We start from the raw sequence: 26,340 nt of genomic DNA, 5'->3' as shown, positions 1-26,340 counted from the left end.
CACATGCAGAGGTGTTACTCCCTCTAGGCTTGTTACATTCACAAGCCTCAGGCTCAAGTTAACTGTTAAACAACCTTTGCACTAAGCCGACATGCTCAGATTTTTCCTTTAAATAGACCATTTACAGCCACACAAATGCATATTAATGTTCTCCAACCTTCTTTGAGTAATTTAATATTCATTCTTTGAAAACAAAAAAAACTTTCCTGAGGGAGAAGCTGCAGCTCTCCAGCTGCCTTCTCCCCTCCTTGAGCCAACAATGCTTGCCAATGATTGGCTGCCAATCAGTGTCAGGAAAGCACTCCCATTGAAATTAATGGGAGCACTTTCTGCTCATATGTCAGAGGGTCTGACTAGTACCCCGCTGGAAGCATTCACAGAGGCAGCGATCGGGCAGACTGGGGGTAATTATATCACGTGCAAGGGCAATAATATAGGGGCAGGTAAAGGGGTGAATGGAACACAAAGGAACTTTAAAGAGACCTCTCAGCTATAATGTGCATTAAAGTGCTTTCTCCTGTAAGCAAACAACCCTTATCAGATCTGTCATATTACTATCTCATGTGAGGATATAATCACATAAAAACAACACAGAAACTTTTAAGTTGCTTTTACCGTTTCTATGGTAACAGCACATCAGTGGCTATGTCTGTGTCACATGAAAAGTAGCTATTTCTGGTAAAAATGACAATATGCCTGGGAAAGAATCGGGCATTCAGCGTTACTAGCAATGAGGTTTCTATTTCTGATGCATTTATTTCCAACAGTGTTAAAAACAGCAAAAGCAAGTGAGTGGAACAGCACCTTTAACCAGGAATATTCATAGAAAATGTAGACTTTGTACAAGCATTAAAACCATAGCTGCCCCGGGGCCACGAGACTACCCAACATTTCACTTTCACTGTCTCATGTGACAGACCATAAATTACTGTCCCACACTTTTACCTCTCTGTCTGTAATTCTAGTAAAAGTGATCGCAAACTCTGTTTCTTTCATTAGCGTTTAATTAGAATATCATATCTTCTCCAACACACTGAATTTAGACAATATACATTCTTTTATTTATTTTTAGATATTTCTTTGTATGTTTTATAAAATATGTACAGTTTACATGGGATTTCTGCAAATATTTCATACTATTTAACCTTACACCCAAAATATATACCTCTAACTACAGTTACTTGCCCAACACTATACACAGGAAATTATATATATATATATATATATATATATATATATATATATATATACATTAATATGTACATCCTAGAAAAGCGAAGGGAAAGAAGAAACGTGGAAAAATATTCATGGTATAAATAAAGACTAAGAGAATACAAAGAGGAGCCCGAGAACTAGAGAACATGATTTAAACTTAAAGAAAGGGTAGTAGATACCTGGAATAGACTTCCAGAGGAAGTAGTACAAGCACATACAGTAAGAACGCTTGGGATGTACATAAATCTATCCTACAGGATTAATAAGTAAAAAGCGATTCAAAAAGGGCAGATTTGGTGGGTCGATTGGTTCTTTTCTGCCATCTCTAGCTATATCTAATGTGGTAAATAAAGAGATGATGTGGAATTGCTTGGGTTGCTGCTAAAAAAAAATAAAATAATAATAATACCCCCCTCATAAGGTTAACTATTAATACATAGACACAGTTCTGCATGATACAAAAACATTAATATGGGGCTGGTGCGTAGAGTCACTGACCTTGTCTCTTTTGTGAGGAGTACAGATTTCCCTGCTGGACTTTTATACCATGGCAAGACGCCAAAATGTAAAGGAATTGAATAAAAAAAGACACGTTTGTAATCCAGTCTCTCTGCACATATGGCATCTCTTAGACGAGAGGAGAGGAAAAGAAAAAAAATATACATTAAAAGGAAAAAAAATCCAAAATGGAGCAGAAAAGCAAAGAACGAGGAAGATGCAGAAGAGGAGAAAAATGAGTGTTAAAAAGGGAAAAAAAAGAAAAAAAAAGTGCATTCCTTTTTTAGGAAAGGGAGTGATTTGTGCGCCTAGTGTCCTGTTTCTTTAGAGGAGGGTTTATTTCAGGAGTTTTTCAGGGAGTCCCTCTTCTTCCTAATTTGAATAAACTCCAGCAGCATTGGGTTACACATTTAACTTTTCAGCACATATTGAGTAGATTCACTTTGGTCATTTAACCCTATGTTTGCTAAAAAAAACCTTCTGCAGCCTCAATCGGCACCTATGGAGTTATGTGGGCTCATTGCCTGTAACGAGGATGGACCTTTAAGTGTTTATTTGGCAGAAGCAGTGCTTACAGAATAAGATAATCATGTAAGATTTCCGGTGCCTGGAAAGCGAGTGTAGGAGCCGGAGACTGCTTTCTATCTACTTGACAGAATGATAGATAAGGGTCCAAACACACGCCAGGCTATGTTTACTACAGCCATGCCATATATGTGAAATTCAACATTTTATTACATTTATGGAAAATTAAGGAAAGAAAAGTAAACAAAAACACATTTCTTCTTATCAAGGATTATTTCGTCAAAGACCCAACACTCAATAAACCCACCCTTAAACACGAAATAAACTAGTATGTTTTGGTCGACCCATTTCCAAAATGGTCTATAGAGTGATGCCCCAATTCTAAAGTGGGATTCTAGTTTATTTAATTGGAAAATATTTTACCAGGAAGAAGACGGTGAGATTTAGATTCTATTTAGATGTAATGTAAAAAAGTTTTTCTTTACCAAAAGTCTAGTAGACAACTAGAACAGCTTCCCACCTTAGGTGGTAGAGGCTAATACACGGAGGGACTTTGTCTGAGTCTTTACATCAGGAATAATCAGCCAAATGGGTCTTGAAATTGAAATATTTTTAGATTTTTCTTTATTTTATAAAATATGTACAGTTTAGATGGGATTTCTGTAATTTGTTTCATACTATTTAACTTTACACCCAAAATATATACTTCTAACTACAGTTAGTTCCCTAACACTATACGCAAGAAATATGTATATGTATATATATATATATATATATATATATATATATATATATATATATACATATACCAAGATCGCATTTCAAAGTCTATGTTTTTATCAGATTTTTCTTGTTTCTCATCATGTCCTAAAGCAACACAGTGACAAATAAAAGTACAATTAAAATGTTGTAATGTCTTATAGAATATCCTGTCTAAATTCTTGCTAACCTGTATCAATATTAAAATGTGTTTCTCAGCGTCTGAGAATGGATGAATACATTTAATCTATGATACTTTTTGGTTTTGAATGATTTTAGCAATTTTGTGTCACTGATGTATTTCTACAATACATAGAAGAGTGATGCCAGGCTTCATAATTACTTTAAAAGAAACAATAATAGTTTAATATGAAAGGCCCTTATCTGAAATTACACGGTCGGAGAATTTTAATTATTGATTTGCTTGTTTTGCTTTTTCATTCTGCAAGAAATATTACAGATTAGAGGAAAAAGATAATGAAAATTAAAGTGACAGAGAGAAAATACTGGTTTGTTGTGTTTGTGACCGTCAAATCTCACTTGTGAATGCAGTCACAGACCAGAAATTGCAGAGAACAGTAGACTATAACAGCCTCTTTCTGCCATTAAATGTCCCCTTCCTGGAGTTTTTAGGCCATCTTTATTCAAATGAGCCACCTATGAGCGCTGTTACATTAAAAGGAATTAAAAAGCCCGGCCTTCGTTAAGGCTTTTCCCTCCAGCCTGTCATCGCCATGGGATCCCTCCCTGCATCACATAACAATTTAGATTTACAGAAACAAAACATAAGCAGGGCCCTGTGATGGCAGATTATTATATATACACCCACCAGTCATAACATTATGACCACCTGACTAATATTGTGTGGGTCCCCCTTTTGCCACCAAAACAACCCTGGCCTGTCGAGGCATGGACTCCACTAGTCCTCTGAAGGTGTGCTGCGGTGTCCGGCACCAAGACATGAGCAGCAGAACGTTTAAGTCCTGTAAGTTGTGAGGTGTGGCCTCCATGGATGCATCCTGGTGCTGCGTGTTCTCCAGGTAAGCGACGCACCCGGCCATCCACGTAATGTAAAAGAAAGCGTGATTCATCAGACCGGCCACTTTCTTTCATTGCTCCGTGGTCCAGTTCTTATGCTCACGTGCCAATTGTAGGCGCTTTCAGCAACCTTGGGCCACTTTTGATAGGTACCGACCACTGCAGACCGGGAACACCCCACAAGAGCTGCAGTTTTGGTGAAGCTCTGACCCAGTCATTCACCCATCACAATTTGGCCCTTGCCAAAGTCGCTCAGATCCTTACGCTGCCCATTTTTCCAGAAGATGGCTGCTCATAGCTTACTTGGGTGCAGATACATGGCAGTTACAGTGCCCATCTTAAAAGCATGACATTTAACTTTAGCTATTTTCCATTACGGATGTTCAGGTGCCACTTAAAGATGTAAGGCTCTCTACTTTATGCAAGTGCATCAGTAATTTACAATCGCACCTGTACAGTAGATCCTCACTTAGCTATATGTCTAGATAAGTGGGGATCTACTAGCAATAACCTCTGGCTAATCTGCTTTGATTACTCTCTCTATGAACATCATTAATTTTTTGTTGAGATACATGACTTGAGTTTAGTAAATTATTATTTTCTTATCTATCTAACCGAAGTGCTGCTGCTAGGCTTATCTCCCTCACAACATTCTTCTTGTGCTTCCCCACTCTGTGAAGCCCTCCGCTGGCTCCCTATTACCTTAAATATTATATTTAAAATCGTTATCCTTAACATATGAAGCCCTCCATAATACTTCTATACATTTCTGCCCTCATACTCCCCTACTCGATCTTTACGTTCTCCCCATGGGCTAAGGCTTTCCTTCGCACTTACACCTCTTCCTATTCGCGCTCACACCACTTAACTCATGCTGCCCCATAGCCCTGGAGCTCACTTCCACCGAACCTCCAGCTCTCAGCCTCCCTCTCAATATTCAGGAAAAATCTCAAAACCCACTTCTTCAGAAAAGCATACCATCTCTGTAGCTAGAACTTACCCCTCACACTACCTCTGCCCTTCTTCATACCTTGTGTTTCTCCTCAGCCCATTCCCTCTAGATTGTAAGCTTGAGAGCAGGGCCATGTCTACCTAATATAGTGTTTTACCTTGGTCTGTCAGTTCTAATTTTGTAATTCACCTTGAATATGTGTTTTGTAAGAAGTGCTGTGTTAATTGTTGGCACTATATAAGTAAAATATAATAATAATAATAATAATAATAACAATAATAATAATAATAATAATAATAATAATAATAATAATAATACGGCTCGTCACAGTCACAGGGATACAAGCAATTGCTTTAAAATGCCATGGAGTTTATATTGTTTGTTTTGTACATTTCTTTTATGACTTTGAGTCTATGCTGCCTTGACCATATTATTGCAATCACAAACAACATTCAATAGTTTTTATAGGTACTCAATGGCCATATAGAATCATAAACCCCAGTCGTGCTAAGCGATGTATAAATGATATAAAGGAAGAATTCATGTTATGTGACTGCACCCACAACAATATGTGAAAGTGTGTGGCACCCATCTCAGGAGGGATCCATCCAAGTATTTCGGCAGCATGTGGAAAAGGATACATCATTTACAAAGGTACACCATATTCCATTAGGATTGACTTGAAGTTAAAATTCTTGTGGGCCTTAAAGTCTGTTGTATGCTGTGTTAAAGCTGAGTGAGCTTTAAAAATAAAGTCTGACTCAACATGATGGGAGAAGAATGAACCTGATTTAAGGCAAAAGTTGGAGTCAGCTTACTCCGCGTCTCAATGGCTTCTCAACGAGTCCTTATGTGCTGGAGAACCTGAGTCTACGAAGAGGAGGTCCATGGAGAGGAGCCCAGGACATCTAACTCTGTGTTGTCCTAATCTCTAGGTGTTTAAGGGTTTTATTTGGTTAAAACCACCAATATCTATATCATATAATTATCTGAGATATATTATATCCTGTATTAGCCAATTGTAAAAACTAGATGAGACAGTTACGTTAAGACAGCGATATGAGACAGAGGAGCACTAAGCAATCCCAATAGTATGTTAATTCCAGAATGATTGACATATTACCATGAGTGATGTCATACTAAAACAGATAAATACATGTGTACACATTTTTAATTACACAGTGCCTAAAATACATTTTGCCAAATCTCTGGATCTTAATACTAAAAAAAAAGTATAATTAAAAGTGAGAAAGTAGAGATTTATATTTTAAGGACGATTTTTAACAACATTTAACTTAATTGGATTAGCTACTAAATGTAATTATTTATGTTACCCTAGGCAATAGGATATTTTATAAAACTAATTAACTTCTGTTAACCTTTGTTACCCTTTGCTAGTTATTCAGATGCAAGACACAACATGCAAACTACTTATCTCCCAGCACAGAGAATGACATCAGACTGCTGTTATTACATCACCAGGATGGGTTTGTGAGTTTCCCAAAGGAATATATATTTTTTTTTCTGGTATATTTCATGATCAATTAAAACAATTGCATAAAGAAACACTTACAATGTCTCACTAATGCCTGCTACTAAAAGAGTCATGTGTATTATTATTATTATCTTTTATTTATATAGCGCCAACAGTTTACGCAGCGCTTAATACAATACATATATTCAAGCAGTCTGACAAGACGAGAATTGACAGACTGAGACAAACCGATACATTAGGTGGAGAGAGCCCGGCTCGCAAGCTTACAATCTTGAGGGAATATATATGTATTATGTATAGTATGGATACATACATAACTATCCCCCAAGGCTGTTGAGGATACATACAGCACGGTATGGTTACAGACTAGAGAATAGAGAGTTAATTAATAAATTACGTTATTTACAAATGCAAACTCAAGGTACATAATAGATACTTTTACATACTGTAGCTACATAACAAGATTGAAAATAAATCATGTTTGTTGAGTTCATCCTTTACAACATATTCCTAAACGTATCGATCCAGATGAAGACAAATGGGGATGCCAATTTTGCCCAAAAAGGGGAAAAAATATTTTATGATTCAATAAATCAACAACTTCTTAATGTCTACTTCTATTCTGGGCAAGAAAACATCCTTCTAACAGTCTTGCTGTCACCACCACTATATGAAGTGAATTCCCCAGCTTTACAACCTTTACTGTATAGAATTTTAGTTTTAGAAGGTACGGCGACTCCTCTTACTTTAGAAACGGCTTCTTGTATCTGCTTTGTCCATGGGGGTAAAGACTTCCGTGGCAACGCCAAACATAGACCTGGCATATCTTGTTACATTGTGATGAGGTCAACTTGAAGCACTTTTTTTTTGTAGAATAAACAAATCCAATCAAGCTCAATGTTCCTCGTGGCTAAAATCCTGACTATCCCTTATTAATTATGTAGCTCTTCTTTCCAATTCAAGCACATCTTTCTTATAGAAACGTAGAATTCGGTGTCCCAAATCAAACTGTATGTTCTAAATTCAACCAATGCTTTCCTGATGTGAAAATCCCACTTTCTATATTGGAGCTCCGTATCTGCCTGTGTGTGGCATGAGAAGCATCTAGGGACACGTTACTGATAGCGATGTGTGATATTTATGGGAAGAATTTCTGTCACTTACTATATCTCTGTTCCACGAGTGCCACCACGGAGTCTCTTAAAGTCTCGCATTCACATGGAAATAAAAAGACTCTGAAATAGCTGGGTTTCACTATTTCAAAGACAAACTGCAATTAGCTTAAAGACTGGTTTAAAGCTACATCCCAGCTCACCCTCTTATTAATCTACATAAAATACTGAGTTTTCTTTATAACAGCATATCACTTTTAAATACTCATACACACCGAACATTATTGACATTGAACTTTTGAGTTTCTATAGTTACAAAATGCCTACATACTGGTAATATCATTAAACATAATTTCCTAGACGGCTTTTCGGCAGGGGTTTCAGTTTCCAAATCCCTTTTACTGTTTTCACTTTGTTTTCCCTGCCGTTCTGTAACAAGAGACTGATTATTACTTAGCTTCAAAATTATTTCTTACGGTGCCACCTTATAATTGTACACAATACTGCTCAAAGAAATGATCCAGCATTTTAATATATATCACATATAACATATAACATATAACATAGAATAACACATAGAATATTATATTTCTTGTATTATTTATTTTTTCTTTTTTTAGTTATACTTTTTGCATTTTTAATATTGGATCAAAATAATTTATTTCAATCTTAATAAAGGAATTATTATGAGTCACACGGTTTGATTACGTCATCCTCATGGAGTGCCAGCGTTTCACTCTTTGATTTGTATTGGTAAAAGCCTTTTCTTTTCAGTGGTGGATACACGGAGAAGCCTTCCAGTAGAAGTAAAAGGAGTTAATAAGGTGAGGAAATTCTAGCATGCATAGGATAGGCTTAGGGTCTAATAAAACCCTGATGTTTAAGTCTTTTCAAGTAACTAGAATGATGGCCATGACCACCCCGGAAATATAGAATCTAACCCACACACAAGAAAATAACGCATGAGATTAATCTCTTGTTGGCCGCTAAGAACTGCCAGTTTAGATGAAAATTATCAATAAATTATTTTTATTTTCTTTTACATATAAAGAATCCTAATCAGCTGTGACAAAAATGTATAATGTCCACAGCAACGAAGCACTTCTTCCAGATACTAAAGATTTAGCTGGTCTTATATTTGCTAGATTTATCCTCAACAATTACTGATAAAAATATATTTATTAAGACGTAGGCTTGTCTGAGCGGGGCCCGCATCTCTGTGTGTTTCTGTAAACCTAAATTATTATGTTTACCCACCGTACAGCTCAGTGGAATGTGGTGGTGTTACAAACCCCCCCCCAAAATGAATAATGCTAATAATAATAACAAATAATAATAATACAAAAAATAAAAAACATAATAATAATTATAATCATTTATGGTTTGGGAAACGTGGAAAAAAAACACCAGGCTATCATCTCATAAAACAAAACCGATGTACATTTGTTTTCGAGGAAATTTTCCTTGTTTGTGTTTTTTTTCCCAACAGTTTTGTAACCAAATCCACCATTAAATTCATGATTAGTGCTGCTTAATCCGCAAACTTTTCACAGAAAAAAAAAACATTGTAAAATGTTCCCACGGATCAGAGGCTCTCCCTAACCAGCAATATGATCCCTTTATACCCACAAAAGTAGAACAGTAGGGCAGCTACGCAGGCCAGCGATGGAAGATTGGGACTGTCCATCAAAAGCCGGGACACTAGGGAGGTACGAGTAAGCAGTTTAGCTTTCTACTCTTTTATTTATAAAGCACCAACATTTAAGCGGCCCTTCTTACAGTCAAAGGGTATGACAAACTAGAACCGACAGCCCAAGAGGAACGGATACATTAGATAAATCTTATAATCTGGAGATGAAACGCACTGGTCTATATTTGTTATTTAATCCTGTTGGAAGGGATTGAATCAATGTGATCCGCCGTAAGGTATCCGCATTTCCTGAGCGTGTTGATGCGGAGAATAATTTCTCAATAATGTATAGAATGTTATAGAATATTCTTATTATTATTATCTTTTATTTATATAGTGCCAACAATTTACCCAGCGCTTCTAGCATCTATCTGTCTGATTATTTTTTACGTTGTAGATTGGATGTTTTATAAATTGGTTTGTTTTTCCAACCCTGCGCTCAAAGGCTGTGTCTTCAACAGCAAATGTCTTTAAATACGGGAATCAAAAAATACAGGAATCAAAAAGCGACATACCCTGTGTGTCTTATTCACAAAGCTGTCCATATTGGTATATTATATATTTTTTTTGCTTCCTTTTAGTTTGTACAATTATGTGTTACATTTATGTATTTGTATTCTTTTCTTTTATGTGTTTTATTATTTTATTATGGGTTTTTAGACTTCCATGATTAAAGTAAAGTCAACGTTTTTATTTCACAGTCATATCTTGAAACACTTATTTGACGACTAACTGTTACCCATTAACTATTTTTTACAGGTTTGACCCTATAAAATTCCTCATCTGCCCCTGGGTTTTTCTTGCTGGTGGAAAAAATGTCTTCTGATTATCGAACAAGTGCTTGGAGTCCAGTTGAAAATAGGTTACATGGCGTTAAATGATAACTTCTTCAACAAATAGTTGTGGCCGATGGATGTTATTGTCAGCCATAGTGTTCACTTTTGATGTTTTGACAAAGGAATTAATGAACAATCTTCTGGTACTAGTGGTATATTAGTACATATAAATCGAAGTCATTTGATTACGTAATAGAAATAATTTATGTAAAATATAGAGATAATAACTCATAATGTCCAATCTTCGTGTTTCCTTTTCAGGGAAAAATATCAATGGGAAAATGCAACTTCATAACCGGCAAGAGATTTGGAATTACATCATGGCAGCTTTTTTGTTATGGATTGCTTGTCCCGTAAGCGAAAGCGAGTAATCTGCATACTTCATCGTATGTTCCTTACATGCTTGCTCCATAGACATGCAATTAGTTACATGCATCAAAGTGAGCGTCTGTGATATATCAGATATATAGCAGAAATATCTATTGAAATCGTCTATATATTGACTATAATCTTAAAGGGTCAGAAAATCCCCCCACTGACAGGACCCTCAAACCTTGTATGCAATGTGGCCTTCTTCATCCAGGTCTTTTTCCATTGCTTCATACGTGTACATGTAAATATAAATAAACTCCCCTTAGTAATTTAATCATTCACAGTACTGTAGTTTGGGGTAGCCGTATTAGTCCAGTGTATAAGAATGCAAAAAAACATTCAGTTTCTTTGCAATCATTCAAAGGAATGAAGGGAAATGATCTGGCTCCTCGTTCTATGTGACATGCATGTGCTGCTTGATATAAAAGCTATGTTCTGATTACTACATTTGCATGCGTGTTCAAAAGGTACTACAATTCTCCTAGAACATGCATATATTTCCTTTGCGCAATAAATACTGTTTAGTCGACATGGGTTTTTTAGAATCAGCGCATTAAGTAACTCGAGGATGTACAAGAGACTGAAAAAAATAGGGGTTGACTAACTGGTGAGTTTTCAGAAGCATATGCAGGACAGTTGTGATTTCTCTCATTGCTGTTCATTGTAAAGGGCAAGCAACGGTAGGTTTCTCCAGTAAAAAATGCCGAAGCTGGCCCTGTATAATGCATAATTAAATGGGTGAGGATACATCTCACTGAATTAACTATGCATTATAAAGGGCCAGCCAAGCTCTTTGACAATCTTTTGACAATCAGATTAATGCACATTAACTCACATGCCAATCAGTAAAGAATTATCAGATCTGAGAGAGGGCTGGCAGCTGCAGCTTCCACCTTAGGTAGGTGTGCATGTGCTTTGTTTTGTTGTTTCTAAAGAATGCCTATTAAACTACTCTTCTTTAGTAGGGTTGTTAGGTCCACTAAACTATTCCTTTAAGACATACTGGTTCAGAAGGCGAAAAGGGCCCTGCTCTGGTGAGCTTACAATCTATTAGAGTGTTGGCCAACTATAGTGACAAAAAAGGATTTAAAAACAACATCTCTCCTGCAAACACGTCTGACAACGCTCTCTTTAGACTGCATTATTGTCTTCCAACAAAACAGTATGTTATTACAGCGCAGGAAAACATCTTCTGTCAAGAACCCCCAACGCTTTACATAGAAGCTTGTTGGATGTCAGCAGCGCAGGGCGTCATAATATCCCTAATGGAACATGATGAATCTACATAGCAGCCAACATTCGGAACGATTCAGCTTCTGCGCGCCACAGTCAGCAGTGAGAATGTGAAGCTTTGCTTTACAATATCCTACGGCATAAATATGACAACAAGAAACACTGACTTTACAGAAACTCTGGATACAGTAACAAATTAAGCCTACCGGCCAGTCACAATAATGTATTCCTCAGCATATGTTCTTTAGACTACATTATTCAGCGCAGACAGTGAATCAGCAGCTCATTAACCCCTTAATGACAAAGCCCGTATATGTACGGGCTCAAAATGCATTGTTTTAAATGGGTTTAGGGACTGCCCATTGTCCTTAAGGGGTTAAAACCATGCACAATATTTAATACTAAGGCTTTCTTCCGAAATCATGACATGAGATGTTATGCCTATCACTTTGAGTAATTGGGTTTTTACCCTCAGATCCTTCTGGATTAATCATCTTTTGTTCTTTGTTAGTAGTGCGAAGCTTTTTCATTAGAAAACTGTGACAGTCATCATACTTTTTTTACATTCTGAAGAATATTCCATGTCTGTGAAGAATAAAATACCTAAAAATATTAGGTAAGAATGTGCGGTTTGTCAAGTTATAACACTACATTATTTTAGTTTATTTGTCAAAAACCTATGAGCAGAGAAGGTACCGCGTTATCCTGGACAGCAAATGTAGTTTAAATAGAATAGTATAGATAGGGTTGTATGAACAATGTATATTAATATACATAAAAAAACAATGTAAATGTTACTAACTGCTGCTAAGCACAGGCTTAACCCAAACAGGGGGGCTGGCCGTATGGCAATCTCAGCCAGGGAAACCAGTAATAAAGAAGCCCCACATTTTGGAGCAACTTGGCCAAAGTATACTATCCATTCTAGTCCATAAGAATTTGCCAAAAATGGAATATATAAGAATACAGAACACAGAAAGGATTCCATCAATAAGTACAATTTTCATAGCGCCCCTTTTACCCCCTGGTGGCTGTATCTGGAATTGCAAGTCAAACACAGCAAAGCTTTGGACAGTGGCCCAAAACCATAAAATCAGAGTAGCCCAGGAGGCAATGACTCAAAAAATAATCAGTGCTTGGTCACATCTTGGATTCAGGAGCCATATGCCTATCCCATGCACGCTTACATTTCTTCACTGTATTAGTCTGTAACACTTCTGCTGGGAGGCTGTCCTACTTATATACTACCCTCTCAGCAAGGTAAAACATCATTACATTGTATTATGATAATAAGTGGAAACCTGAAGTGTACATGGACTCTTAAGCCAGCATTGATGTATTAATTTAATACTTCATTTATTTACTAAGACAAAGACATGCTCCACTTTCCTTCTGTTATTACCCCTTTCATCCAAACATTTGTCATGAAGGTCATTGGATGCAAAAAAGAGGCCTTGTCACCATAACAACGAATGTAATAAACCAATCACCAGGAAGATTTTATTGGCTGCTGTGACGATGGCTGCTTTTCAAAATTTGCAACAAAATTTGTAGCTGTGCAGTCCCAAGGTGAGAAAGAGGAGACGCTGTGTGACACAGATGCTGTGTTTTGGAGGTCGCAGGTCTGTTCTACTGCCTGTTAATGGTGACATTATCACAAAAGCAAAATAATTCTCTACATGTATGATATATACTGCTTGGGATGCTATGGTATTATAATGGGACAGTTAGGGTTAAATCATTCAGGGCTCATTGTACTTAACCCACTTTACTATAGGCAGAAAACGTAATATTGCTCCGTTGCTTGTATATGCACACAATTCCCTGGATGCCACTAGTAGCAGAGGTAGAAAATGGTTCTTATCAAATTCTATATATATATATATATATATAATATATATATATATATATATACACCCACACAAAAAACTAGGCACTCACAGGACTTTACACTTAAATAAAAAACCTTTCACAATGTACAATCATGTAAAAAGGAAAGTACACTGTGATGGAGTGTGTGACGGAACTGTCCATCACTGGAGAGGATTGAAAGCAAGCCTGCTACCCACAGATTATGGACCCTGTATCCCTGCCCTGGTGAGTGGGACTGTTGTCCTCGTCTGGGACCCGAACTCCCCGGTCTCTAAGTGCACCCCAGGACTGGTTAGTGGGACAGGTGCCTCTTGTCAGCCCCCTGTATCCACAACTCTAGGAGCGACGGAGCTGTGCTCTCCAACTGAACTGGATGCAGACCCGGTTGGGATCTGGCCCCAGTTCAGTCTTATTTTTAAAAGAGGAGATATGTGACAGAAGGCCCCAAGGTACTCAGAGATGGCTCCAGCCTGGCTGTCAAACAAAGATAGCACAGGCAGGAACTCCATTGTTTAATTAATCCCATCAATAGGATTGCTGCCAGGGGGTTAGAGGTTGGGTTGAATACATGTATCTGTTAATTTATGTTAATGCGGTTCTGTGGAGTCTATGTTTTACAATAATAAACTGTTCATTCCTGCTGTACTCAATTCAAGGTAGTTGTGTCTACTTATTGGGTACACATAGCAGGGTTCCAAGGTGCGCATGCTGACTGGTGCAGGAAGTTATTCCGGGGACAACAGGAGGATACTGGGGGATCTCTGGGAGTTACTACAGCTCTCTTGGTGAACCCGTTACATACACTCTCTTTGAATTGTATGGTTTTACATTTCAGGACATAATAACAATCATCTGTCCCTTAGCAGGTCTTCTAAAAATGAGGTAAACTAAATACCACCTCAGATGAACAACAACACATGACACATTACACCGTGTCATGATTTATCCAACACAAATAAAGCCAAAATGGAGAAGCCATGTGTGAAAAACTAAGTACACCCTTACTGCTTCTATAGGAGTTAAGATGCTAAATAGCTGTTGATTAATTGATCACCAGCAAGTGTGACCACCTTTTTGCTGTTTGCTGGTCTGAAGCATTCCGGTGTGTGATAACACAATGCCAAGAAGGAAAGACATCAGCTATGATGTTAGTGAAGAAATTGTTGCTGCCCATCAATCTGGAAAGGATTACAATGCCATATCCAAACAATTTAAAGTCCATCATTCTACAGTGAGAAATGATTGGAAGTGTTGCCAGTCAAACTCCAGACTTCACTGTCTGAAATGCTGTGGCGGGACCTTAAGAGAGCTGTGCATAAACAAAGCCTGCAAACCTCATTGAACTGGAGCAACATTGTAAAGAAGAGTAAGCCAAAATTCCCCACAATGATGTGAGAAACTGAAAACAATTACTTCTATTGCTGCTAAAACTGTTTTTTCACACATGGCTTCTCCAATTTGGCTTTATTTTTATTAACTAAATCATGACACAGTGTAAAATGTCATGCGTTGTTGTTCATCTGAGGTTGCATTTACATACTTTTTAGACCTGCTAAGAACCAGAGGATTGTTATCATGTCCTCATATGTAAAACCATAGAGGGTGTACTTTCTTTTTCAAACCACTGTACATACAATATGGCCACAATATGTCAATCCCAGCTCACTACTGAACATTTTCTGTGTGTTCAAGATTTACAGCACAGTTCTTTACTTAAAGGATCCCTATTCATCCTGTGGAAGCACTACGCAGGATTTAATCAACAAAAAAATGATTTAGTTTCCTGAAATGTGTCCAATGTATAACTGTATAGCCAAAACAAGATTCATAAAAGCCAATTAATGGCTGAAAAAGGAAACATGAAGTGCAAGCTCTATTTTACTGGAGAAGGAAAAATATGTGGGCAAGTCATGCTAATGGTCACATACCATAGAGAAATGCAGCCAGGCTGGAAGTCACTGGTTTTCAGTGCTCCAGATGCTTATTACTAAGTGTACAGGGATCTAGCACTATATGAGCTACCAAGTTCCTCCTATAAACGTAGAAAGCCATTCAAGCCATATAATCTGCCTATTTTTCATCATGTAAAGACTCTGTCTGCAATCTTGTCTTAGATTCAGGATCCATATGACTATCCCATGCATGTTTACATTCCTTTACTGTATAAGCCTTCACCACTTCTGATGGGAGGCTGTTCCATTTACCTACCACACTCTCTGTAAAGTAAAACTTCTTCACATTACATTTAAACTTCTGACCTCTAGTTTTAGACTATGACCTCTTGACTTAGAAGATAACAGTGTGGTTTGGAGTTTGGATCTAAGAGTTGATCTGATTGTTTGTTTTGTTGATCAGTTCATGCTGGTTGTTTTTTTCCTTTTTTAATTTGAGGTGGTGGGGGTTCTCATTTTTTGTTTCTTAAATAAATCCTCTATATTTGGAGGAATTATCTGTGTGGATAAACTTGTTATTACTGAAATGTATTTTTCCCTCTAGCAGTTAACTTGACTGTAATAAGAGACCTTATTAACAGGTAACAGAAACCTTCTTACAGTACCTTTTGAATGCCCTTTGCTATAAAAAACCAATGAGCTGAACAGTTAGGTTTTATAGCCTTTTGATTCATTTATGAATTTGCCTAAAGATATAATTAAACATTGTGGAAAATTTACCTCTAATAGAAAAAAAGAGCTCTGGGGTGCTCAAATAAGTATATATCAAGTACCCATGAGCTGAGTGTTCCGAGATTTATTACAGAAAAAGTCCTTTTCAAAAAGTTAAAGCTTTAGTGCCACCTAATGGACATTTTGTGAATTTCAGACCTGCTAGAGCTGGAAAAAATAATGCAAGTTAATATAATTTTCCATAATAACCAGATGATGTTTTTTTAAATACACATAAAAATATAATGACAATAATACCAATGATCTAAAATAAAAATAAAAAAACAGTAAACTCAGTGCTTTATTTGCAACACGTTTATTAGTTAATTGCTTAACAAACATTTTTGCAATTTCTCTAAAAAAATAAATAATTGTATTGCTAAGATTGCATACATTGTTAACAGTTCTGCATTATCCAGGGAAACTCCAGCTAAGTCATTTACTGTATCATATTTTTTAAATCATGCAGTCATTCAGGAAAAGGCAGCATCTGCGCTTGTATTCTGTGATCTGGAGATATCACTCTGCGTGGAATCTCACGCCACTCTGCCCACTTATGACTTTTGCTCAGCATCTTGGACAGCTCCCGTCAGAACCTTGGAGAGTTCCCATCAGAACCTTGGAGAGTTCCCATCAAAACCTTGGAGAGCTCCTGTCGGTGCAGTGCGCATGATCTACCTCCAGGATAGCACCAAGGAGGGTGAGGAGACAGGCACATATAAGTTGAAGGCTTGAAGAACTCATACACTGTTGAGCAAACACCGCTGGATGCACTCATCAGGGATCTATCAGGGATTTTTTTGAATCCTGCAGCGATCCATAGACGCAGATGGGATCAGATCACTGCCGCACCTCCTGTCCAGCAAGTGAGGATCCAAACTCTGTTTGCTGAATGTTACATCAAACTGGATACAGTGACATACAGAAGAACCGTGAAGAGTAGTGAGTCCTCTCTTTTTACCCTTGTCTGTAATGGATCAGAGTGTTTTGAGTACATCCAGGTTCCACAGCACAGAAATATTTGTTGAATGAAGTCAAACCTATGTCTGTAACATGGGATGGATGTCAGCTTTAATCTGAGTTATTGTTCAATAGCAACAAGAATGCAAGAACCTGAGCAAAGCGATCTGCTGGGGATTTTTCCATTTTTCTTTGAGGAGAAGCAGTTAAACAGGTCCAATGAGTCTTTGCAGGACTTTTTTAGGGGATTCAACTTTGAGAAATCCGATATAATTGGGGACACTTCTGCCATAGTCAGAATCATCATCTCCATTGTCTACTCAGTAGTGTGTGCCCTTGGACTGGTGGGCAATGTCCTGGTACTGTACCTTATGAAAACTAAGCAAGGGTGGAAAAAATCTTCAATCAACCTCTTTGTAACCAGCTTAGCAATTACAGATTTCCAGTTTGTGCTGACTTTACCTTTCTGGGCAGTGGAAAATGCCTTGGACTTCAGCTGGCTGTTTGGAAAAGCCATGTGCAAGATAGTGTCCTACGTAACAGCGATGAATATGTATGCCAGCGTGTTTTTTCTTACAGCCATGAGTGTAGCCAGGTACTATTCTGTGGCATCTGCCCTTAAGTCAAAAAGAAGACCCATAGGATGCTCTGCCAAGTGGGTCAGCGTCCTCATTTGGGTTTCTGCTATCTTAGCCTCATTACCTAACGCAATCTTTTCTACAACCGCAACTGTGTCCAGTGAAGTGCTTTGTCTGGTTAAGTTTCCAGTTAATAATGGTAATGCCCAGTTTTGGCTGGGACTCTATCATGCTCAGAAAGTTCTACTAGGCTTTGTAATTCCTCTGGCAATCATTACAATCTGTTACCTGCTGCTGGTGAGATTTATCACAGACAGAAATGTAAGTAGCTCCAGCACCAAGAGGAGGTCCAAAGTGACCAAATCGGTGACCATTGTGGTCCTTTCGTTCTTCCTTTGTTGGCTTCCTAATCAAGCCTTAACCACCTGGGGTATTTTAATAAAAATGAACGTAGTGCAATTCAGTTATGAATATTTTACTACCCAAGCATACATCTTTCCCATCACTGTGTGTCTGGCTCACTCCAACAGTTGCCTGAATCCCATTCTTTACTGCCTGATGCGCAGAGAATTTAGAAAAGCTCTTAAAAACCTCTTCTGGAGGATGACTTCTCCTTCTTTGACCAACATGCGACCATTTACAGCCACCACCAAACCGGAGCAGGATGAACAAGGGCATGGCATGGTACCCTTGAACCCAGCAGAACCAGATGTGATTTGTTACCCACCAGGTGCTGTGATATACAATGGGAGATATGACCTTCTGCCTAGCAGTTCCACAGAGCAGCGTTACTAGGGAGGAGGGTGGACTGACTGAGTTTAACCCCTAGTTGCCAGATGGGATCTGGAACATATTATAGTAAAATGTCTAGAAGATGGAGGCTTTTCTTAGGGCTCCACACTTCATGCAGGTAGGGCAGGGTGGAAATTGGGGGAGAAAAGATCTCCATCAGCCAGGTTGATCATCTCTCAAATGTTGCAGCTGATGTGGTCCTCATTCCCTCTATTGCAAAAGCTATTGGGTAAGAGTGAATGCGTTTAACCCTTTAGTGCCAAGGGCTTGAGCAATGCATCTGTTTTGCAAATGGGTATTAAACACCCCTGCTCTGAATAGTTTAACTTACAATTGATCATTTATAATGCCATGTAAGAAATATTTCAGCTGCAAAATAAATGTATCATTTTGAATCAATTATGGTGGCAGCTGATGGACTCTATTAGTTATTTTGTTAAATAATAGATTGGTTCCAAATGTTAAACTATTGTTAACTAACAAAATCTACAAGTTTGAAAGCTAAATGCATTGTAATTAGTTAGGCATCCAGTAATACAAAATAACTGCTGTATTTAAGATTATTACGGAATTATAGTCTAAAACTGGAGAGTCAGAGGTTTAGATGTCAGCTAAGTAAGCTGTTTTTTACTGAGAGGGTGGTGGATAAATGGAATAGCTTCACAGTAGAAGTGGTAGAGGTTAATACAGTGAGGGAATTGAAGCATACCTAGCTCCTGAAACTAAGACAACACCATGTAATGGTTAAGGTCTGAGTCTTTACATGGGCACATGGGAAAAATGGGTAGACTAGATGGGCCAAATGCGCCTGATCTGCCTTCACATTCTATGTTACTATGTTACCTGCATTCATGGGGAATAACAATGTCCAAGCTTTGTTTAACCAAATCAATAAATGAAGCATACCTTTTGTTGGCCAGTAAATGTAATACTTTTGGAGGGCTATAGATTAAAAGTAAGGAGTTATTTTATCTCAAGATACGCCGCAAAAGGTAGAAGAATTAGCGTTACATAGGCTGCTTAAAATGGATAGTTACTTAACAACTGGGGAGGAATAATTAGGTTGAACAGAATGTTAACGTGGCTACTCCCATCATATGCGCATAAACTGGGATTATAATACATAGTTTCCTTATTGTAACTTGTAAACATCATTACATAGGTTTATTCTGTGTGCTAAATGTCAGAATGTAATGTTTGGGAAAAACAGCAAACCCCCTTTAAATTTCAATGTAACTAATTTTGAACGTGACACCTGCCATTCCTAGGCTATACACTGCACACGTGTACCCTGTACAAGATCATATACGATTAAACTAGTATACAGTATAGTGAAACCTCATAGGGATACTAAAGGTTTTTTTTCATGATGAAGGGGGCAGTAAAATCATAAAAAATGCATTTTATTTGCCATCTGTTTAAATATAAAAGTTATGACTTTTACAGCCATATAATTCCACTTCTATAGCAACCAAATGTTGAAGATACAGGTTCTGCTTATCAGAAAATATAAACTACAACCTATTTTTTTTTCATAGCTCTCTGACATCACAAAATAGCCTGTTTTGTTAAAAAAATATATAAAAAATGTAAAAAAAATGAAATATTTTTAATCTTTTTAATAAACTGTTTTATACTTTGTATTTGTTTATTGCAGTTTATATTTAAGTATTTTATGTGCAACTCTCCTGTTCATCTATTTTTTTTTTTCTGTACATCACTTCTATCCATCTGTATATGCTGACATATACATTAAAAAGTACCTATATAACAAATTAAAATTTGTATCTCTTTACATTTGAAACTTTTGTATACAGAGTGAGTGTTATATGGCATATAATACACTGGTTCTGAATGTGTTAAATATGGTAAACAAAAAAAATGATGTTGCTGTATTGATTCAGAGAGAGTTCCTTATTGACACCTCTTCAGGGGAGAGCTGGCAACATTCAACCATATAACCTAATAATAAAGCAGCCCAGAAAATATCTGATGGAGAACATTATCAATGTCCACCTAGCTCTGTCCAGAAAGAGATTTTACATGAAATATAATTATAAGGTCCAGAAACAAAGATCCCATCATCAAGACAATGCCACATCTGGTCCTTGTTACTTTAGATATCCTGATGGCTATAAGTAGAATTTGTTATACATCTCTTAGAAAACAGCCCTAAACCATTAAATCAGACCAGCCAAGGTTGGGTATTGCACCCCTGACCCCTTGCCAGCCCACCCCTGTACCTTTTTTAGTGGGGAGATACTCATGGGGCTTTTATCTCACTAATGGGACAGTTGAGGTCGTAACACTTTCACTTTACTATTGATTATGAAGATCAAACACTGGAAAGTGTCTCCAGAATAAAGTGCTGAATTGGCCCTGTATAATGTATTATTCAGTATGTGAGAAGACGAAGATAATTTGCTGATTGAATGAAACATTACACAGGGCCATTCAAGCTTTTCCTACAGTAGAGGCTTATTGATGATGGGCCTTCATACTTTCTAGAGCAGTCAAAGAGCTGAAACAAAACTCCCGTGCCAACAAACCCCCCAGATTAAGATGTTGTTTTGAGAAGACACAATGGTTCCATACTTCATTTTGTTGCATGGGACACATAGACACACATATCTTAAATATTATCTGGTGTTATTTAAGCTATTCTGAAAGTTCTACTCGGGGTCGGCTATTGAGTCCAGAGATAAACAAGTCCAAAGAAGAAAATACAAATACACATGATTGCATATCATATGTTTAAAAATACATTCATGTTTCTATAAAGCAAATCACCGGTCGATGAGATGAATGTCACACAATTGCAGGTTTTGATAATGTTTAACCCATAAAGCTCTGTCTCTTGGTGAAGCTTTGATATGTATGCCACCATAGCTATGATTACATTACTTTATATTCAAATGAAGGTCAGCACTCCATCTTGAAAAGAAGCATCTTCAAATAATTTACGTATCCTCACCTAGACCTATCCTGTATGCACCTGAATGTGGCCTCATTCAGGAACATTATGGATGAAACATGTCGAAATCTACGCTTTAACCTCTAAAGGTCACACATAAAGTTCCTACATGCAGAGAGAAGACCTAAAATCACATGTGGATCATTTTGTTTTACTGTAATAGAAGAATCAATGTGAAATAAAACAAATACATGTTTAGCTTTCTAAACAATTATTATTATTAAAATTCTAGGTATAGAGGGCTTGATTCATTAAGTGGATGAAAACTCAGACAAATGAGAGAAAAAGAAAAAAAAAAGAGCTAAAACTGGTAACTGAACTCCCAGGGCTAGGCGCTTAACCATGCATGTTTATTGAGTGTAACTCATAGCAAATGCTATCCTCAATTTAAAATTACAACGTATCTATTTAGATGAGAAGAAACCTCTGGCCAGCCAATTGAGATCAAAGTAATTGCACAATTAGCTGTAATTAAGTAAAACTAACCAAAAAAATGTATCCATATCCCTTTAATACACCCTAAAACTGATACCACAATTATATATATATATATATATATATATATATATATATATAATTATATATATAACCTCTACTCTACTATATATATATATATATATATATATATATATATATATATATATATATATTCAAAACCATTTATCATCACATATGTATGCATATACAAGTATAAATAATACGGTAATTTAAATATATATAATATATATTAATATTGCAAATAATTACTACAAAAAAAGACCTCCGAAAAGGGGCATTAAGGAGAAAACTTTAAATAGCTTAATAAAATATCATAATCCACAATGTGGTGGTGCCTAATGCTTAAAATGCAGGTTGGAAATCTGATTCAGAAAAGGTTTGGCATTATATTTAGTAGATTATGTGGGGCAAGGTTAGCTTGCTTCATTTTAACTTTCTGCATCAATGTCAAGTTCAAGATGCTTTCACCAATTATGAAGATGTAACAGACATGGCTCCATGTCAGTCTCCACTGGTGAAACCATCCTGTAGTTTGCACTGATACATTGTAGCAAGTTGTGCAATAAAACATTTTTCATGTGGTTAGTTCTAATGATACTTTCGTAGCATTGTTGGCAAATGTCCCACAGATCTATTATGCTCCAAACTAACCATGTGAAGGGTTTTAACGGTATAAAACATTGTTTTTAAAATAACCCTTGCAATGCCACTTTTAATTTTTAGTATAAATTAAATCCAGGCTACCCCTACTATTTCATATACTACATTGTTCTGTATTGCATTGCAATGCTGACACATATAAATATAATCTGCCAACAGTAGTCTGTTGAAACAAGATGATACATTTTAGGATGTGCTAAAATGTAGCACACTCCATTGACTCACTGTCAAGTGAGGTGGCTTCAATTGATCTCCAGGTAGCCGGTTTTACCACATGCAATCTTATTTTCACAAGTGCTATGTTTAGACAGGTCACTGAATCACTAACCATACATTTTTCATCTCTGTTACGATCCATTAAGGTTTAGAGGGGCTCACTTAATCAATCCCAACGTAAATCCAATAAAAAAAACTCATTTATTTTAACTCATAATGGACCAACACAGCTATCTTTAACAGCTGAAATGTTTCACAGAAATAATAAAAAGTAATTTAAGAGAATGGTCTACCTAAACATAAGTCACATGAACAACCTTACAGATGTTCACAAATACATATTAAGGCTGTGCACATTGCACATGTTGTCTTTTATCGCACAAATCCAATATTCCCCTGAGAAGTTTAAGAGCAGTCCTCTTCTCTTGGACACAGACCTCATGGACTAACGGTGGGAAAACTGTTAGAGCAACTTTCTTTATGTTACCAACAATTTTTAGCTATCATGTCCCTTTCATATATTATTCTATGCAGGTGTTAGCTAGTTTATTGAGCCGGAGGAGGTATTTGTCAATAAGATCAAGAGAGAAAAAAATACATGTAGGTCATACAGAGATGTTGTCTCCTGTGCTAATCAGTGAGAAAAGGGAAATGAATGACAGACAGCTTGAGGGCCAAGTTGCATTTCAGACACTTAGACGGCTTACTCTACGTGTTTCTAAGTGAAATAATAGCAATCTATTAAAAACGAACCATCTGGGAATAATCTTAGATTTTATCGTATCAACAAAAATAAATGATAAAAATCTAAATGTTTGGCATGAATAATGAATGAAAAAATAAATCATTGGCCTTCAGTTAACTATAATCCCAATGAAACTAAAGTCTATACATATGTATACATTAACCTGGAAGCAGGTCACAAACAGGACACAAACTTTATGTTAGGTTTTTAAGGGTTTCACAGAAATATTTCCAGGCTCTTATGCTTAGGATAATACAATGAGTGTTAATCTTTAAAGTGCAGTGTGTGTGTATATTTATATATATATATATAGATATATATATACCGTATTGGCTCGCATATAGGCCGCACCCAAATATAGGCCGCACCCTAAAAGTTAGGTGCTTTTTTAATGAAAAAAGTTTCTGCCCCCCACTCTGTCCCGAAGATGTACCCCCCGAGATATGCTGCCACTCTATCCCCCCCGATATATATTGCTGCCACTCTATCCCCCCCGAGATATGCTGCCACTCTACCCCCCCGATATATGCTGCCACTTTACCCCCCCGAGATATGCTGCTACTCTACCCCCCCGAGATATGCTGCCACTCTACCCCCGCTGAGATATGCTGCCACTCTGTCCCCAAGATGTCCCCCCCCACACCAGACTTACCGGTGCAGACTCCACAGGGTCTTGTGGGGCCGGCGCGGGACATCTACACATAACAGGTATTCAACTTCCGGTGCCGGCACTTCCGCCGTGGGAAGTACCGGAAAGGAATATTGTTCGCGCAGACGTTCACCGGCAGCGGCGATGCGAGCAGAAACAACCTCCGCTGCCGGCACGTCTGCAAGATGTGCTTTAAAAATCTCCCTTGCCGGGATCTGTATCCTAACCCCGCTGTCCCGGGCGCTAGACCCCGAATATAGGCCGCACCCTCACTTTAAAGACTTAAAGTGGGGGGGGGGAGTGCGGCCTATATTCGAGCCAATACGGTATAATTATACCTGTTTAATATGTGGAGACTAGGAATCAGAAATGACGAGGTGGGTTTTACGTATACAGTCCATATACCAACATTCCATTGTATGTTAATAAAGATATTGAAACGTATTAGGAAATATGATATTAATTTTATATATATATATACAGACACACACACAAATTAGAATGTTAGTGTGGATGAAAGTGTCCACGTGAAGCCAATTGTTGGGGGAAGGGTAGGATCAAAGTAAAAATCATAGATATATCTTTTCTTTACCCTGCTTTCAGATAGGTAGAACCTTTGATTCATGTAATTTGAAGGATGATGACTTCGGTGTTGAAGAAGTACCTATTCAGAGACACAGTCCATTTATACTCCACACTAAAGTCACTTAGAGCCTCCGAGATGTTATTTTTACATGTATTCCATAGCCGCAATCCCTGCTTCGGTGTAGGTGAAACACTTGAAGATATATCAATCACGTATATATGGGCTTGAAAAAGCACCAGAGTGTCCTTTCGCCCCTTTCATATGGAAAATATATATTTTTATTTGTTTGGGTTGGGATGTTTTCTTATTTTTCATTATTTGTATAATTTCTGAAACCTGAAATAAAGCATTGTCATAGACCTTTTAAGACTGGACGTGTAAGTTTTGACATTAATCAAGGTCAGTTGTCCATGAGAGATATGCTATATTTGTAGCAGATGTAGAACCAATATGTTCTACAGCGTTGTCCAGTAGAACAGATTCTAAACAACTCAATATACGCAGACTGGTAGATAAATAACATTTTTTTAGTTCTTTCCTTTAATAAATCATCAAAATCCATCCAGGAAACATGATGTAAAGAAAACCCATTAATCTGTTATCAATACATTCCTTGTTGTAATATATGTGGAATGGAGTTTAATCATTCCATCTATTACCAGGTTACATCATATTCTCTTGTCTTAAAGATTTCTGAAAGAGATGAAATGACTGAAGGTCACTCAGCTTTTAGAATCACGTTGCCAGAAAGATGTGCAGGACTGCCATCAAAAATCCATTGAAATGCTGAAACCTAGTGAATATAGGACACAAATACACGTACACTATAGCTCCAACTTTATGTCCTGCGACCCAAGAATAATTGACACCACCAGGGAATACATTGCATTGACACTCTTGTCTTCTCTTGCTCAAAGACAAAAGAACTTTGGAAAGTGTTGGACTTCCAAGTTTGTTTAAAAAGAGCACATTTAGAGGTGTAGGTTCAGTCAATTGCTGGTTATTCAGGATCTTCAGAGATTTAAATCGAGACATGTCCTTGAGTTCCTGGCAAGTTGGTGTAATAGGCCATTAGAAACGCAATATATGTGATCTTGGGGTGAATATTTACCTGTTTTAGGGGTCTCCAAAAAGCAGAATACCCAGACCTGTTCATCCAGGGCTTCCCTGAACTGTCTCAACAGTGGGTCACATCTAAGCTTTTGAGTTACTTTCTTATCGATTAGAAAACAAAAGGAACTAAATCTGATACAAATTACTAAACAATTCAACTCATTACTCAAGTTGCCCCAAGTTATGTCTGAGCTTTAATTCTGATAAAGGCAAGAGTTAGACAAAGGACCAAACAACGTGGTTGAATAAATTAATTTAGCACTGCAGTGTCGCCTACTCTTTGTCAATGGTTAGAAACACTGTTCAATG

At 37.3% G+C, this 26,340-nt stretch overlaps 3 protein-coding genes across 4 annotated transcripts in view; 1 reads left to right on the top strand and 2 right to left on the bottom strand.

The window, feature by feature from the left end:
* The window catches only part of ADAMTS12 (ADAM metallopeptidase with thrombospondin type 1 motif 12), a 161,570-nt gene extending 159,635 nt beyond the window's left edge, over nucleotides 1-1,935 (bottom strand). Inside the window, exon 1 of the mRNA XM_053448139.1 lies at nucleotides 1,714-1,935. Coding sequence (XP_053304114.1) covers nucleotides 1,714-1,840 — 127 coding nt within the window. The 5' untranslated portion in view covers nucleotides 1,841-1,935. The remainder of the gene's footprint in view (nucleotides 1-1,713) is intronic.
* The window catches only part of C1QTNF3 (C1q and TNF related 3), a 278,698-nt gene that overhangs the window by 89,935 nt on the left and 162,423 nt on the right, over nucleotides 1-26,340 (bottom strand). The window lies entirely within an intron of this gene.
* Nucleotides 17,009-25,247, top strand: RXFP3 (relaxin family peptide receptor 3). 2 transcript variants are annotated; one of them, XM_053448142.1, is made up of 2 exons: nucleotides 17,009-18,119; nucleotides 24,936-25,247. In XM_053448142.1, exons 1-2 carry the CDS (start codon nucleotides 17,319-17,321, stop codon nucleotides 25,041-25,043), a joined length of 909 nt encoding a protein of 302 aa, XP_053304117.1. In that variant the 5' UTR covers nucleotides 17,009-17,318; the 3' UTR covers nucleotides 25,044-25,247. The 2 variants fall into 2 exon arrangements, with proteins under 2 accessions (XP_053304117.1, XP_053304116.1); XM_053448141.1 differs by lacking the exon at nucleotides 24,936-25,247 and having other exon boundaries at nucleotides 17,009-19,122.

This window comes from Spea bombifrons, chromosome 1 (genome assembly GCF_027358695.1).
Source record: "Spea bombifrons isolate aSpeBom1 chromosome 1, aSpeBom1.2.pri, whole genome shotgun sequence".
In the NCBI taxonomy this organism is placed as follows: Eukaryota; Metazoa; Chordata; class Amphibia; order Anura; family Pelobatidae; genus Spea; species Spea bombifrons.
This window is presented reverse-complemented; position numbering and strand designations above follow the sequence as displayed.

Excerpts from the sequence above, each read along its gene's own strand:
- RXFP3 (XM_053448141.1), top strand. The coding sequence starts at position 17,319 with ATGGATGTCAGCTTTAATCTGAGTTATTGTTCAATAGCAACAAGAATG.